The 15,149-nt window shown below is 38.9% G+C and overlaps 1 protein-coding gene across 2 annotated transcripts in view; it reads left to right on the top strand.

The window, feature by feature from the left end:
• Positions 1-13,600, top strand: part of DOCK2 (dedicator of cytokinesis 2) — a 535,580-nt gene extending 521,980 nt beyond the window's left edge. The window contains exons 47-52 of one of the 2 annotated variants that reach the window (XM_074212450.1): positions 1,070-1,207; positions 1,903-2,030; positions 2,770-2,941; positions 3,594-3,714; positions 5,624-5,763; positions 7,250-13,600. In XM_074212450.1, coding sequence (XP_074068551.1) covers positions 1,070-1,207; positions 1,903-2,030; positions 2,770-2,941; positions 3,594-3,714; positions 5,624-5,763; positions 7,250-7,297 — 747 coding nt within the window. In that variant the 3' untranslated portion in view covers positions 7,298-13,600. Of the gene's footprint in view, positions 1-1,069; positions 1,208-1,902; positions 2,031-2,769; positions 2,942-3,593; positions 3,715-5,623; positions 5,764-7,245 lie in introns of both variants that reach the window. The other variant, XM_074212449.1, reaches the window with a different exon arrangement.
• Positions 13,601-15,149: the final 1,549 nt, after the last annotated feature.

Here is a 15,149-nt window from a genome sequence, read left to right as displayed (position 1 = left end):
GAAGGCTTTGTAATTCTGGCCTTTCTTCTTTCTAAAACAAAACAAAAACCAACAAAAAAACTAAAACCAAAAGCAAAACCAATTTTCCTCTCTTGTCCCTCTGTTTTCTTCTCCTTTTTCCCTTCTTTTCCTTCTGTCCCTCCCCCATCTTCCTCTCTTTCTCCTCTGCCTTTCTTCTCTCTCTTCACTCCTGCCTCTCTCTCTCTTTCTTCTATTCTTCTCTCTCTACATTTCTCTCTCTGAGTCTCTCTCTCTCTCTCTCTCTCTCTCTCTCTCTCTCTCTCTCTCTCTCTCTCTCTCTCTCCCCCCTTCCCCATTTCCTTCTATTCTTCCTCTTCTTCATTTTTCTTCTGGAAAAAAGAGGTATCTGGGAGGTACCTTTAAAGGTTGCTGTTGCCAGACTTCTGACAGAACTGTCTTTTCCTCCATATCAGACATTGATAGGCTGCCTGAACACCTCTCCTTACAGAAAAAGTACATTTTTAACCTGCAGAAGTCAGGAACCTCTGAGGACTGGGAAAGATCAGTCCCAGGGAGGCAGGTGTTTGAATGACACTGAGTGAGGTGTTGACGGATTGCTGCTGTCATTGCTTGCTTCATTCATAGCACAAAGGAAAGCCAGCTTTTACTCTAGTGAATGTATGCTACTCTGGGGAGATGTGAAATGTAAAAACATTGGATGTAGGTTCTGTGGGGTTTATTTTCTCTCTTTTTTTCTTTTTGAAGTAAGAATTCCTAATTAATGACTTCCTGTGCCTCCTATTATTTATATAAAGGAATGCTTTAAAAAACAAAATCCAAAAGCCTCCAAATAAGCTTTAATCCTGAATGTATTCCCTGCTGTCTAGCCTCTTCTTGCTTTTTTCTTTCTTATTTTCTTTGGTGAATCAACAAACCTGAAAGGGTCACCAGATCTTGAAGGATAGAACTCAGACTAATTCTTTAGAGGTCAATTAGATATGATCCTTAAGGTACTGGCTAGTCCATTGGAAGAGTCCATCAATTACTGGTGACCTGGTAGTTAGTGGTTGGATACCTGTTCACTGTTCTCTCTCTCTATTCTTTACAGATCCCCTTCCTAGGAGCTGGGATCAAGATCCATGAGAAAAGGGTATCTGAAAACCTCCGTCCTTTCCATGATCGGATGGAAGAGTGTTTTAAGAGCTTGAAAGTGAAGGTGGAAAAGGAATATGGAGTCCGGGAGTTGGTATGGTCCTATGATGGGAAAGAATATGAATATGTGTGTGTTTGTATGTGTGAGAGAGTAATGGAAAGATGGATGGGTGAGAAGAAGTAGTGAAAGGGAATAGAGGGGCAGCTAGGTGACACAGTTGGATAGAGCACCGGCCCTGAAGTCAGGAGTACCTGAGTTCAAATCCGGCCTCAGACACTTATAATTATCTAGCTGTGTGGCCTTGGGCAAGCCACTTAACCCCATTGCTTTGCAAAAACTAAAAAAAAAATGAAAGGGAATAGAGAACTAGAAACATGTTTAAGGATTATTTGCTTCAGAGTAGAATTTATTCTGATTTTAGGATTAGAAGAATCAAAAAGTATAATCATACCATTGAAACCTATAGTGAACCCTAAATACCAGAATTCTGATTCTTCATTAAAATTGTCAATCAATTCTGTTCAACAAACACTTTGAGCCACCATGGTCACATTGGAAGAAATGAGACTCCATTCATACTGTTGGGTTTTCTAGCTCAAAATTCTGAGTCTCCTAACTCCCATCAATGGTAGCTTTCTGCCTTCAAGCTTCACATCACCTGTCCTCCACCACCACTATAAGGATGCATGATCAATGACTGAAAGATATCTATGGTTCTTTTCTACTTGTTCATGTGGTCTCAGCCTGAAATATATAGCCTTCATTTCTCCCATGTCTTTGTTCCATAGCCTGATTTTGATGACAGGAGACTAGGCCGTCCTCGATCCATGCTTCGATCCTATCGACAGATGTCCATAATCTCCCTGACTTCCATGAGCTCAGATTGCAGTACTCCCAACAAAACAGTATCAGAAAGGTTGGCTGTTGTTATCAACTTGATTCTTTCCTCTTTTCTAGAAACCCTGACAGATTTTCTTCTCATAATACCCAATCCACAGTTCAGTTTGCATCAGCCTAGAAACTCTGCCTGTCCTCCTTTCCATCCCTACACAGTAGCAGAATTCCTCCATCTTCCATTTCAAAGGGTCTAATGGTATGCCATTCTTTTTGCCCCAAGAAATTTCCATTTCCTTCTAACTTCATATAAACATTTCTACATGGTCACCCCATCAGCCATCCATATTATGGCAGTCTTCCCCTGACAAATGATGCTTTCATTCCACAGAAGATGATAATGGTTGTGAGCAACTCTTCCCATAGTCTTCCCCATATTTACTATCATGATACCACTTTTCCTTTCTCCTCCATTTCAGCATCACCATACTTCCTTACATCCAATAAACTCATGAGTTGCTTCCCCTTGTGATTCTGAATCCTTTCTCTCAGGATCATAGCAAACCCTTTACCTATTTAGGCCCTGAATTCATTATCTCTAAAACAGCTAAGTTGGGTTCTCCATAAATACAATTATAAGCACTCTCCCATTTCCACGTCCTCATATCTTTAATTCCTCATCTAAGACCATTCAGCTAAGTAACTCCTTTTCTCCATTTCTCTGATAATGCTCCCAACAAATAAGTCCTAGCATGGACAAGGAAGCTCAATGCTATTTCTTTCAGAAATATCTCTTACTGCTTGCTGCTTGTGCCCTCTAGCTTTGACCTGGATGTAGCTCCACCAGGGACTCCAAAAGCAGAGATGGAAGAGAACCTCACCCAAGGCAACACCCTGCCTGAGGTAAAACTGCGTAGGTCCAAGAAGAGAATGAAAAGAAGTAGTGTGGTGTTTGCTGAAGAGAAGCCTTCGGCTGAGTCAGACATGAAGCGAGTAAGTGCTAGAGAGCTAAAACTTCTTGTGTCTTGGTGGGGAGGGGGGTGGTTAGAGGATGGAGGACTTTATTTGGGCCCTAAGAGCCAAAGCAGTCTGGTTATTTCTTCTTTCTTTCCCATGAAACCTAATATATTCCTACCTCCCCATCTACTTTCCAGACCTGGGATCATTTTAAAGATGGACAATCAACTTTGTGATCTTGGAAAGTTTCAGATCAATTTCTTTCAGATATTGGGTAGTTACTCTCTAGGCCTTACCTTTGTCTATAAAATGAATGGGTGAACTACAGATGATAACTAAAGTCTAACATTCTTTGATTACATGACTTTAAAGTCCAGGCTTTTAGGTCCCTTCTAAGTCTTTTCCAGAGTCCTTCATTCAGAGGAAAGAAAAAGAGAAAGAAAGGAGGTAAAGAAGGAAGGAAGGAAGGAAGGAAGGAAGGAAGGAAGGAAGGAAGGAAGGAAGGAAGGACCTGTACACAGGGAAAAGAGCAATGCATTGTAGGCAAGTGACTATATGCAGGAATATTTAATGTAGCTTTAACCATAAGGACCTAGACCAATAATCCCTCCCCTTCCCAAACTGATTTAGCTGCCTTCAATCATAATCTTTACCTACTCTGTATGTTTGTCTTTGCATTTTTGTTCAGCTATCAAGGAAGCATGAGTTCATGAGTGACACCAACCTCTCTGAACACCTGACTCTTCCACCAAAAACATCTGTCCTCAAGCAAATGAGCTTTGCCAGTCAATCTATGCCAACCATTCCAGGTACAAGTCCTCCTGCAATAATCCAAAGGCAACTCTGACAATTGAACCAGATATTTGAATGGTTCAAAGATGGGTGGTTATTTTAGTCATGTCTTAGACCAAGGAAGACTGAGCAAAGCATTGTATGTGACCTGGTAAATCTTAAGGAAGGTGGATAATCTTTTCAATGAAGGACTTATCAGTTGTTGAGACCAGCCTTCTCCTAGAAGCCTGGTGACATACCATCCCGCCCTTCTCCTTCCCTTGTCTCTCAACTTTAGTCATGATATTAGACCCAAAGAAGATCTTGACCCCACATTCAAGACCATCTTTTATCTTTCTTATTCTCCTAGCACAAAACAGTCCTCTCCACAACCAGGGTCAAACTTGCCCTTGCCATATTGAATTCCTAGTGCTTTCTAAGGCTGAGATTTCCCCTCACCCAGAGAATTACTTCTATGGATCCAGGCTATTTCTAGTTTTAAAAGACCATTTATTTCTTAGGTTTATATAGCACATTATTCTTTTCAAAGCACTTTTACATTCATTATTCCACTGAATCGTCACAATAGCTTTGAAGTAGGCAGAGCAGAGATTAATATTAGAGAAGCAGTATGAAGTGGTGGACAGAGAGCTGTACTTCAAATCCAGCCTCAGGTACTTCCTAACTTAAAGGCAGTTGTGTGACTATAATGCAAGCAGATCTTAAATCTTAGCTCTTAATCAACACTACCACTACTATCACTACCACCACCCACTGCTACCACTATTACTACTACTACAACTACTATTACTATCACCATTACTACTACCACCATCACCATCATTGCTACTACTACTCTACCATCATCTTTACTGTTGCTATTACAACTACTACCACCACTACTATCACCACTATAACGAGCACTTATTATTACCACCACCACCACTACTACTACCGCCACCACTACTACTGCTATTACTTATGGTTATATTGTCATTGTTGTTGCTATTAGCTGTATGAAGCTGAGTAAGTCAATTAACTTCAGTTTATATACATACATATATGTGTATATCCTTCCAGTTCTAAATCCGTGATCCTATGATCTCTGAAATAAGTATAAAGTGTAAATAAGGTGATAAAGTAACATCAAGTTCACAGAAGAAATCAGATACCAAGAGGACAAGACTCCTCTCAGCATGTTTAGAGCCATTTCTGCTATGCTACCTCGAACAATCCCATAAAAACGAAAACTAGATCCTCCTGAGGTCAGCAGAACAAGGACTATGGAAGGGAAAGGCATTCTTTTCCCTTTAAGATAGAATATCCTGGGTCCTCTGGCAAAGCATAAGTTCCAAAATGCCCTCCTCTCACATCGTTTCCCATGCTCCACACCCACTTTTCTCTTTTCTACCTAGCTATCCTAGAGCATTTCACTATCCCAGGACCAGGAAGCAGGGTTGCTATTCCCTAGATCAGCATTGCAGAGAGAGGCTCTTTTGCATTTGACACAGTTTGAATATCTATCATGATATAGAAAAGAAGATTCCCTCTACCCTAGGACACACACTTACACACTTACATACACACAAATGTACATACACACACACACACACACACACACACACACATACATCCCCCCATAGAATCAGGGGATATAGAGCTAGCAAGCACCTGAGAGGTCATCTAATCCAGTCTTACAAAATGAATTACAAAAGACAAGAGTCTTATCCTTGATCACACAGGTAGACAAACAAGAGAGCTTAGATCATCACGGGGTCCACTGGCACTAAAACCAATTTTCTTCTCAATGCTACCTCATTTTAGGAACAAAAACCTAGAGAAAGTATTTCCATCTTCTAGTCATTGACCTCACTCTTTGTTTCCCTTTTCTCTTCCCCCTTGACCTCCTCTCCTAATCCTCTGCACTATTATTTGGATTATTTCTAGCACTAACATTATCAGTGGCACCCGGTCCTGGTATGGATGAGGCCTGTTCATCTCCCCGACTCAGCCAGACCTTCTTTATCTCTGACGGGGACAAGAAGACCCTAACAAGGAAAAAAGTGAACCAATTCTTCAAAACAATGGTATGCATAGACCTGGCTGGTGGTTAAGCGGAAAATTCCCAAGAGTATTGAGAAGGAAGCCTAAGAAAAGAGGAGCAGAGAGGGGGAGATCCCTGTTTAGGACATTACTCTAGGGGACACCAATGGGGCCCAGGGATACCCACCCCTCCCAGCTCTGAACTGGCTAGACTTTGGCTGGTAGTGCAGTTCTCCACCTGGACCACACGAGGAGTCCTCTCACTCGTGGTTTCAATGGTTCAGATTGGTCTAGGATCCCACCGTGACTGCCATTGCTCTTTGTTAGTGATATAGAAGGATAAAGAGCTTAGGATCCAGCCAACAAAGAGGCAAAGATGGGCAGATATCCCTAATGTTTTGAGGTTGACAGCTAAGAAAACATCTCTTCCCTTGCAGGGCATAATTGTTATTGTCACTGTCAAAGGGAAGGCACTAAAGATTGACTTAGATTGGATTAGATTATTTTAGATTATCTATTCCAGTAACTTCATTTTTATAGATGACCCAGAGAAAGTGATTTGCCTTATATGGAGAGCCTTAACTAGGGTCTTAACCAAGGCACTGAAATTTATTTGCAATATTTCCTTTAACAGTATAGAAACATAACCCAGGTTTTAGCATTTAGTTACCAAGATAATAAATCAGAAATAGGAAATAATCAGAGAGAAGATAGTTATCCCTTCCATATCATGACTTTCCCTATCTTGGTTTCCATATATTGAGGATCAGCATAAGAAATGAAATGGGAATTTGGGAGGAGTTTTGAGGAAGCTGCAGAAGACATGTGAAGACCACCAGATGATATAAAAAAAAAGTTAAGAAATTGAGAAAATACATAGGATTATATAATATCAGAGCATATTTTATTTTTATTACATAATAATTTAGATTTCTTCTCTGGTGTGAAGGGAGGGACAAAAACTTTTATAAGGATTCTCCGGATCATTGGGGTACTATACCCCTAAACTCCACAATGTGAAAGGAATAACTGTACTTCCATTTCTTCTTTCCTTTCTTAGGCAGTGTCCCAGGTGAGCTTCCATCTGGGGACATTCTTGTCTTATCCCCCCAACAGTGATAACCTTTGTCCTCATCAGTGATAACCTTTGTTAATACCTTCTGGTGTCACCCCTCCCCCCTCTCTCTTTCTCTCTCTCTCTCTCTCACACACACACACACACAAACGCACAAACACATTCAAAAAGACTTTGTCATTTATCTTAGTGGTAAAAATTAATAATTACAATTCTCCTAGGATCATTTAATTAGTAGGAAACCTGGGACTTGAACCCAGAGCTTCGGCAAGTGCATTGGGTTCTAAGTTTTCAGAACAGACACGATTGATTAGACTAGACTTGGTTTGGCCTGTGTGGTTGGAGAAGAATTAAGGAAGGGCCGAGGTACTGGGGGGGACAGGGGGAGGGGTCCATTTGTTATGACTACTAAAGCAATCAATATTTGTTTTATTTCTTCCTTTCTACAAAGTTAGCATCCAAGTCTTCAGAAGAAGGAAAACAGTCTGGAGAACGTGTTCTAGAGAGCCTGTCTACTGACCTCTGACGCAGCTCCAATATGGTTCCAGGCCTGGTCCCTTCAGACACAGAGGGAAAGGATCACCCTGTAGAGGAGAAGGAAGAATGAGATTCAGAAGGAGGGGGAGGGTGAAAAAGTAATCTCTCTCAACTCTGACCCCATTGAGAGAGTGATTCACTTCCAATACTGGAGACTTTGTGGATTGAGATTCCCCTATCACCTGGCTTATTCTCTCAAGGTGGGCAGAGAGGAAGCTCTGCCCTGCTATTCATGGAATCACTCTTGGGTTGCAGATAGACATTATTCCTTCTCCTGAAATACTGCAGCACTATAACAGTCTCAAGATATCCTGGACAAATATTTCTTTAACACATTTTGACACCATAATTGGGGTGGATGGGGGTGGGGTGAGAAAAATTGCTGTTGAAATTTTCTAATTCAAGATGACTAATAGGAAAAGGCTTTTAAAATATTCTTGTTTTTTAAAAAATTATACTTTACCTTTTAAAACTTACCCACTGGCATCTTTCTATATGTCCCTTTTCTCTATATATCATATTTCTTTTTCTTACTGACAATAAAAGTGACTCTATGACTTGTGGTCAGGATTCACTTGACTATTGTCACTGGCTTCCTGTCCTCCTCCCCCTGCAAATTGGGACTTGTTGGCAGCATCTCATGCTTCCCAGCTGAGGACCAGGAATGAAGAAGACAAGAGCAGGCATTTTGCCAGGCTTAAAAAAAAGGCAAGATAATCCAATTGGGTCATGCCTGAAGCCAGAGCCAGATGGAATCACAATAAAGTCAACTTGTCCTTGAAGAACTCAAGCACAAGTCAAATTCTCTATCATGTCTCTATCTATCACCCCCTGAAAGTCTTGTCTGGAAAACCCATTGGGAGCCAATTCCCAGGATAAATAGATTGACTCAGACTAGTTGACTATCATTCTAATAACAGTGAAAAGTAATTGGAGTCACAAGACCTGGGTTAGGATCCTACTTCTGCCCATTGTTTTATTTCTCTCATTTGTGAAATGAAGAACTGGATCAGATGACCGCTAAGGTCCCTTCAGGCTCAAAATCTGTGATCCCATGGGTACCACATAACAAAAACCAACCCCTCTAGGACTAGTAAATAGTCTTTATGAATTTCTATACTAACATATTCATCGGAGGTGGAAGGGACCTTAGAGGCCATCAATTCCAACCTTTTCATTTTGCAAGGAACAGCAAGTTGATGATTCGCCCAAGACCACATAATTAGTAACAGAGGCAAGATTTGACCCAAAGCCCTACATCTCCACACCCAGTATATCTTTCCAGTGTATCACACTACCTTTCCTATATCCTGGTGATGTTGAGCCCCTTCACACTTAGCCAGGTTATTCCTTGATGAACAAAACTAGAATTTAACCTCAAAGTTTTCCCTTGGAGCTTTTTTACCTTCATGAAGACTCACCAGAGTTTGTGTTATCAGACAGTCTTGAAGAACTCAGGAACTTTCAATCATTGACAAGAGCTGAGCTCTGCTTAGATCCAAGAGAAAGGACAAAAAAATTAGGTAAAAAGGAATAACACCATCAGTTTATTTTAGGAGTTTTGAAATCCTTACTAATGAATGTCATTCCTCCAATATATGAGGAAACTACTAGCTCCTCTTCTAGCTCCTCAAATTCAATTATCAGAACATCGAACACCAGACCAGAGGTGACTTTTGGTGGAGATCCTTGGTTAGTCTATTGAAGAACAAAAAGGAGAACTCAGTTCATGAGTCAAGAATGGGGAAATGATGGGAGAATAAACAGTAATCAGGCCTTGAGGAGGAAAAGAAAGTTCATATATTCCACCACTATCAGAGAACATATTAATTTTAGTTACCAAAGAAGTCTCTCTCCCATTAGAGAGAGTAGATTGTGGAAGGAAGGAATTCTAGAAGTCAAGGGATCCATTTGGATGACAAATGAGTGCCATCCCCTGGGATACTATATAATAGCAGAGACCATGGGCCTAAAACCATCTGTTCAGAAAACTCAGTACCTCAAGGTAAAAAATAGTCTTTTAGTCTTAACTTGGGGACTGTGAATTTGTTTTTTAAACTATATTTTGAGAAATATATTTCAATATAATTGACTTCCTTTGCATTCCTTTTTATTTTTTTTAGGTTTTTTTGCAAGGCAAATGGGGTTAAGTGGCTTGCCCAAGGCCACACAGCTAGGTAATTATTAAGTGTCTGAGACCGGATTTGAACCCAGGTACTCCTGACTCCAAGGCCGGTGCTTTATCCACTATGCCACCTAGCTGCCCTCATTTGTATTTTATATATTTACACACATTATTCTGGAATCTAGATCCATAGGCTTTACTAGACTGCCAAAGGGATCTATGACACAAAAATGTATCAGAACATGTCCTATAGATTCCTTACCTCCCAATATTTTCCATGATGGTCCCCATTTTTCCTTTCTTGGTTCTGTAACAGTTTAATTCTTTGCCACTGTTGAATCCATAACCTGTGGCTCAAGAAAGACCTATTCAAATGAAGACAACTTCTCCCTCCTACTTCCCCCCAACTCTTTAATATTTTACAGAAAGAATTTTTGATAGTTCAGTCTGAAGAAAAGCAAAAGAAAAAAAATCTATCAATACCCTCAGTTTCTATAAATAACCAGAGTGAGAATAGCTTCATGCATCACTGTAGAAAGACCCAGACTTCAATGTTATGTACAATAATTTTAATAAAGAAGAAAAAATCATAGAATTGGAAGGGAATTCTGAAACTATCTTTCCCAATCCAAACATGAATTCCTTTGTCTAGCAGAGCAGACAAAATGGCCATCCAGTGTTTGCTTGAAGATGTTGAATGAGGAGACTCAGAGGCAACCCAATTCCCTTTTTATAGCTCTATAATCATTTAGAAAATTTGGGTTTTAAGTTTTCCTTAGAGGTTGGGTTTGGGTTTTTTTTTTAACATTAAATCTCAGTTTATCCCTCTGAATCTTCCACTGAATAATGGTACTAATTCCATCCTATATGATCAAGCAGAGCATATCTGATCTCTCTTCCATAATGAAAGTCCTTTCTAGCATGGAGGCTAGCCAAGCTCAGGTCACAGAACTGGTGACCTTTGACAGAAACTGTGCTTCCATTGTTTTCCCTGGCTTTATTCCCATATGGGTGTTGGAAGTTTCCCTTCTTCCTCAATAGGGGAACTAGCCTCTTATACCTTAATTCCACCCCACCTCATCTTTTTTGAGGAACGATTCAATTTTTTGATTCTAATCTAAGGTATTCTCCCAAGCAGGAGGATAGGAAATGGAAGAGAGTCAGAGGGCAGACATGAATTAGATAGAAGATAGACAGAAGATAGATAGAAGATAGACAAAGCAATAAGAAGATTCAAATAAGAAGCAGTGCCATCACAGCACAGACAGATTTGCCTATAAGATCAGGAAGTCCCAAGGCAGGGCCTGGTGGGGAAAGGAACTTCCTCGAACAATCCTCCAAATCTCCAGAGTTCAAAGTCATCTTAATTAACACTTTTAGACCAACAGGAAGAGACTTGATGGGTAGGAATTATTCCTTTAATATATTTAGAGTTCTGATTCAGTAGTCAATTAAAAGAGTCCATGTGACCTACAGGAACCCATCAGAGGATTTTGGCACTTATGAGGATGAGGGAGATATCTCCAGTCCCTGTCTCCCAAGGGGGCACTTTACCTTTTGGGACTATGACCTAAGACTTATCTTTAGTGTCTCAATACCAATAGGAACTAAATGAATGAGCTAAAGATAGTTGAATAGCAGTCATAGACCTATAGGGGCTTTTCCTTATTTTAGAGCAGAATATTATTTCATTCTTTGCATTTGTATCCAAGACACTTAGCACATTGTCTGGCACTCTGTAGGCACTTAAATACTTGCTGATTGATTATTAATTAATTAAAATAATTATTAATTTTAATTGATTGATTCTTAATCATACCAGACAAAATTGTGAAATCAATGTGGTTTGTAATGAACAGCACTTCCCTCTTCTACTTGCCCCCAACTCCTGATTTGTTCCTTCCCCTTTCAGGTACCTGGAACCATTCTCCTCTCTCTACACTATTTTCACTCTGGAAATCTAAAATAAATTCAATAGAAATTATTTTATATCAGTGAGAATTGAATAGATCTTGTTTAGTTTTTGTACTAGAAACCTGATGACTCATTAGAGAATGAAAGGTTTTGTTCCTTGATAAAGGAATTTCAGAGATCAGTGGCCTGGTGAGGCAGGTTCAGGAAGCAGAGTATTCCCCTAATATCCAGAAATCACACTATACCTTCTGAATCTTGAGCCATGTTCATGATTCACTTGACAACTTACTCCCTAGACTTCTCAGAATCTCCTCCTCCTCCACCTTCAGAGGCTTCTCTGAAAACCTAGAGCCAATGTCCTTGTGTCCTAGTGATTCAAGGCCAAGCCAACCAGATGGGTGCAAAACTCATTCTGGCTAAATGCAATATAGATAGGGACACAGCTTCTTTCCAGATGAGACCTTCATTCAGCATTATGGTGTAATCATAACTGATATTTATAAGGTACTTTAAGTTTCTCAAATATAAATTTCATTTGATTCTCACAACCGTGGCATGAAATAAATGTTTTAGATATTATCCCTAATTCACACAGGAGAAAACTGTGACAGAGAGAAGATAAAGCCCATTTTAGTTTGTGCATAACTAATATGTTAGGACCTAGAATTGAACAGAATTTTCTCTAGCTTCTAAAACCAATCCTTTTTTTTTTTTTAAATTCCATGATAAGAGCACCTTAGATATTATCTAGTCTAAGCCGTCCATTTTACAGATGTGGAAACTGAAACCTTCCTCATTTCAGAGTGGCTCTTCATAAGTCTTTTTTGTTGTTGTTGTTTATTTTTATTTTTGTACAATTGTTTCAATCATGTTTGATTCTCCATGACCCCATTTGGGATTTTCTTGGCAAAGATACTGAAGTGGTTTACCATTTCCTTCTCCAGCTCATTTTAGAGATGAGGAAACTGAGGCCAACTGAGGGTTAAATGACTTGCCCAAGGTCACACAGATAATAAGTATCTGAGGCTGGAATTTAATTCAGGAAGATGATTTTTTTCTGACTCCAGACCTGGGCATTCTACCCACTGTGCCACCTAGTTGACAAGTGGCTGCACAGGACTGGAACCAGGACCTCTGATTTCAAAACAATTCCTTCATAATACACCACTGTGTCCTTTCTGTAAATGAATACTAAATTCTTCCCTGTGTCCTCTGCCTAAGGGACTCCCAGTTCTTTCTGGGAAACTTAATGTTCAGTATCTCTACCCTATTTATAGTTTTGTGGGACTAGTCACAAGGTATATTCTCACAGCATTGATAATTCCCTTGGAGGACTCCATAATTAATGCTAAGAATTTTGAGGTGAACTGATTATTTTGGGTAATGGAGAGAATCCCCATTCCCCAGGGAAAATTCCAAACTTGAATCAATACTTTGTAAGCATCTACTATTTATTCATTCCCTTTGTTTTAAGTATTGTAGGAATTGCAAGAGAAGTATGAAGCATAGTCCTTGTCCTGAAAGAAAAGACATTCAGTGTTGTGGAAAGGAGACAACATTGATAGATAATGAAATCCAGAGACTGCTAGGTGGTGCCACAGTGCAGTCATTCATATTCCTGAGTTCAAATGTTTAGTATCTGTATGACCTTGGTCAAGTCACTTAACCTTGTTTGCCTCAGTTTCCTTATTTGTAAAATGAGCTGGAGAAGGAAACGGCAAATCACTTCAGTAACTTTGCCAAGAAAACCCCTAAAAATTGGACAATGAATGTTTCAAAGAGTTGGACATGAATGAAAAATTATTGAATAATAAAATGATGAAATCCTAAATTGTGTGTGAAATCCTATCCTAACTCTAAGGGCCATGGAAATTCAGAGGAGAGAAAAATAAGTGAGAGTTTGTGATTAGGGAGGGTTTCCTGAAAAATATGACACTTAAGTTGAGTCTTGAAGCATGGACTAAATTTCAAAATGCAGAAAGGAGACAGAGAAGATAAAAGAGAGAGAAGGGGGATGATAAAAGCTAAGGCACAAAGGAGGAAGGAATGAACTTGGAGTGTTTGTGTGTGTGTGTGTGTGTGTGTGTGTGTGTGTGTGTGTGTGTGTGTGTCTGTGTCTGTGTGTGTGTGTGTGTGTGTCTGTGTCTGTGTGTGTGTGTGTGTGTGTGTGTGTAGGAAGGATAGGGATGGTTATGACTGCTGTTAGAGACTTCCTTTGCAGCTGATCTTTTATGGGTCAGTGATTAGAGATGGCCCAATGAGTGGACAGAGAAGGAAATATAAAAATGAGTGACTACAAGAGACTACAAGTGACTACAAGAGATCCCATCATCTTCCCCCTGACTTGTCATGGTTGAAGAAATTCCAACTTTCTAAAGTCATTCCTCCAGGTGTTTTGACATCAGAATTGTGATTTAATTCAATTCAACAGGGATTTATTAAGTATAAACTATGAGCCACATACTGGAAATTAAAAAAAACCATTCCTTTTCCAATAGGCTTACATTTCATTGGAGCACTTTCTAGATTACAACTACCCTTATGGAAGACATCATATTTAGCCATTTTCATATAAACCCTTGGGAGCAAGAGGAAACTCAGGACTTGGTAGGATAAATGCTGAAATTAAGAGGTGTCAAAATGCCAAAGATAGACCATTTCCATCTTGGTTTTGCCAAGGGTAGACCTCCACAAGCAGAATGAGGTTTAGATGAAGAAAAATGGCTCTGAGACAAGGAAAATCACCTAGATGAAGAGACTGATCCAAAGGAAGTGAAATTGTTATGATAGAGATAGGACAAGAATTCAAGTTCTCTTCAATCTTCTATCAGTCATAGAGAATCTTAGACTATAAAGTATCAGAGTTGGAAGAGATCTTAGAAATCAGTCAATCTAATTTAATCCTCTCAATTTATTTAAGCAGAAACAGTTGCTATAATCAGTATGTTCCAAGTAAATTCATGAGTTAAAATATCAATTTCTTATAACCTTTGTAGACTCTATAGGAGACTACTTTAACATTTTTTTACATTCTATGATTAAAGTTCTTTATTGATAGCTTTTGGTTTTGGATCATTTTTATTTCTTTTGAAAGTAATAATAGTAATTATAATTATATAATATAACAACAAATAATATATTGTGTAAATATATAACACATAGTTATATATTAATATATTTATATTTAAATATAATTTTTAACATTCAATTTTCCAAAAAATTTAATTCCAAATTTTCTGTTCCTCCCTCATCCCCCCTCCCTAAGACATATAGTTGTACATGTTCAAACATGCAAAACAAATTACCATTTTAGTCTTGTTGTGTAAGAGGACACAGACCCAAAGAAAAAAAATGAAAATACAGAAAGTGAAAAATAGTATGCTTTGTTCTGCATTCAGATACCATCACTTCTTTCTCTAGAGGTGGATAGCGTTTTCATTAGGAGTCTTTTGGAATTGACTTACTAGTGTGTACCATTTACTAAGATGAGCTAAGTCATTCACAGTTGATCATTATACAGTATTACTGTCAAGTATGTACAATTTTGCATCACTTTGCATCAGTTCATAAATGTCTTTCCAGATTTTTTCTGAAATCTGCCTGCTCATCATTTCTTAAAGCACAGTAATATTCCATCATAATCATACCAATTTCCAATTTTTTCTACCACAAAAAGAGCTGCTATAAATATTTTTGTGCAAATAGGTACTTTTCTTTTTTTTTTCTTTTTATCTCTGGGATACAGATCTGGTAATAGTTTTTCTACATCAACGATAATG

This window comes from Macrotis lagotis, chromosome 1 (genome assembly GCF_037893015.1).
Source record: "Macrotis lagotis isolate mMagLag1 chromosome 1, bilby.v1.9.chrom.fasta, whole genome shotgun sequence".
NCBI lineage: Eukaryota > Metazoa > Chordata > Mammalia > Peramelemorphia > Peramelidae > Macrotis > Macrotis lagotis.
This window is presented reverse-complemented; position numbering and strand designations above follow the sequence as displayed.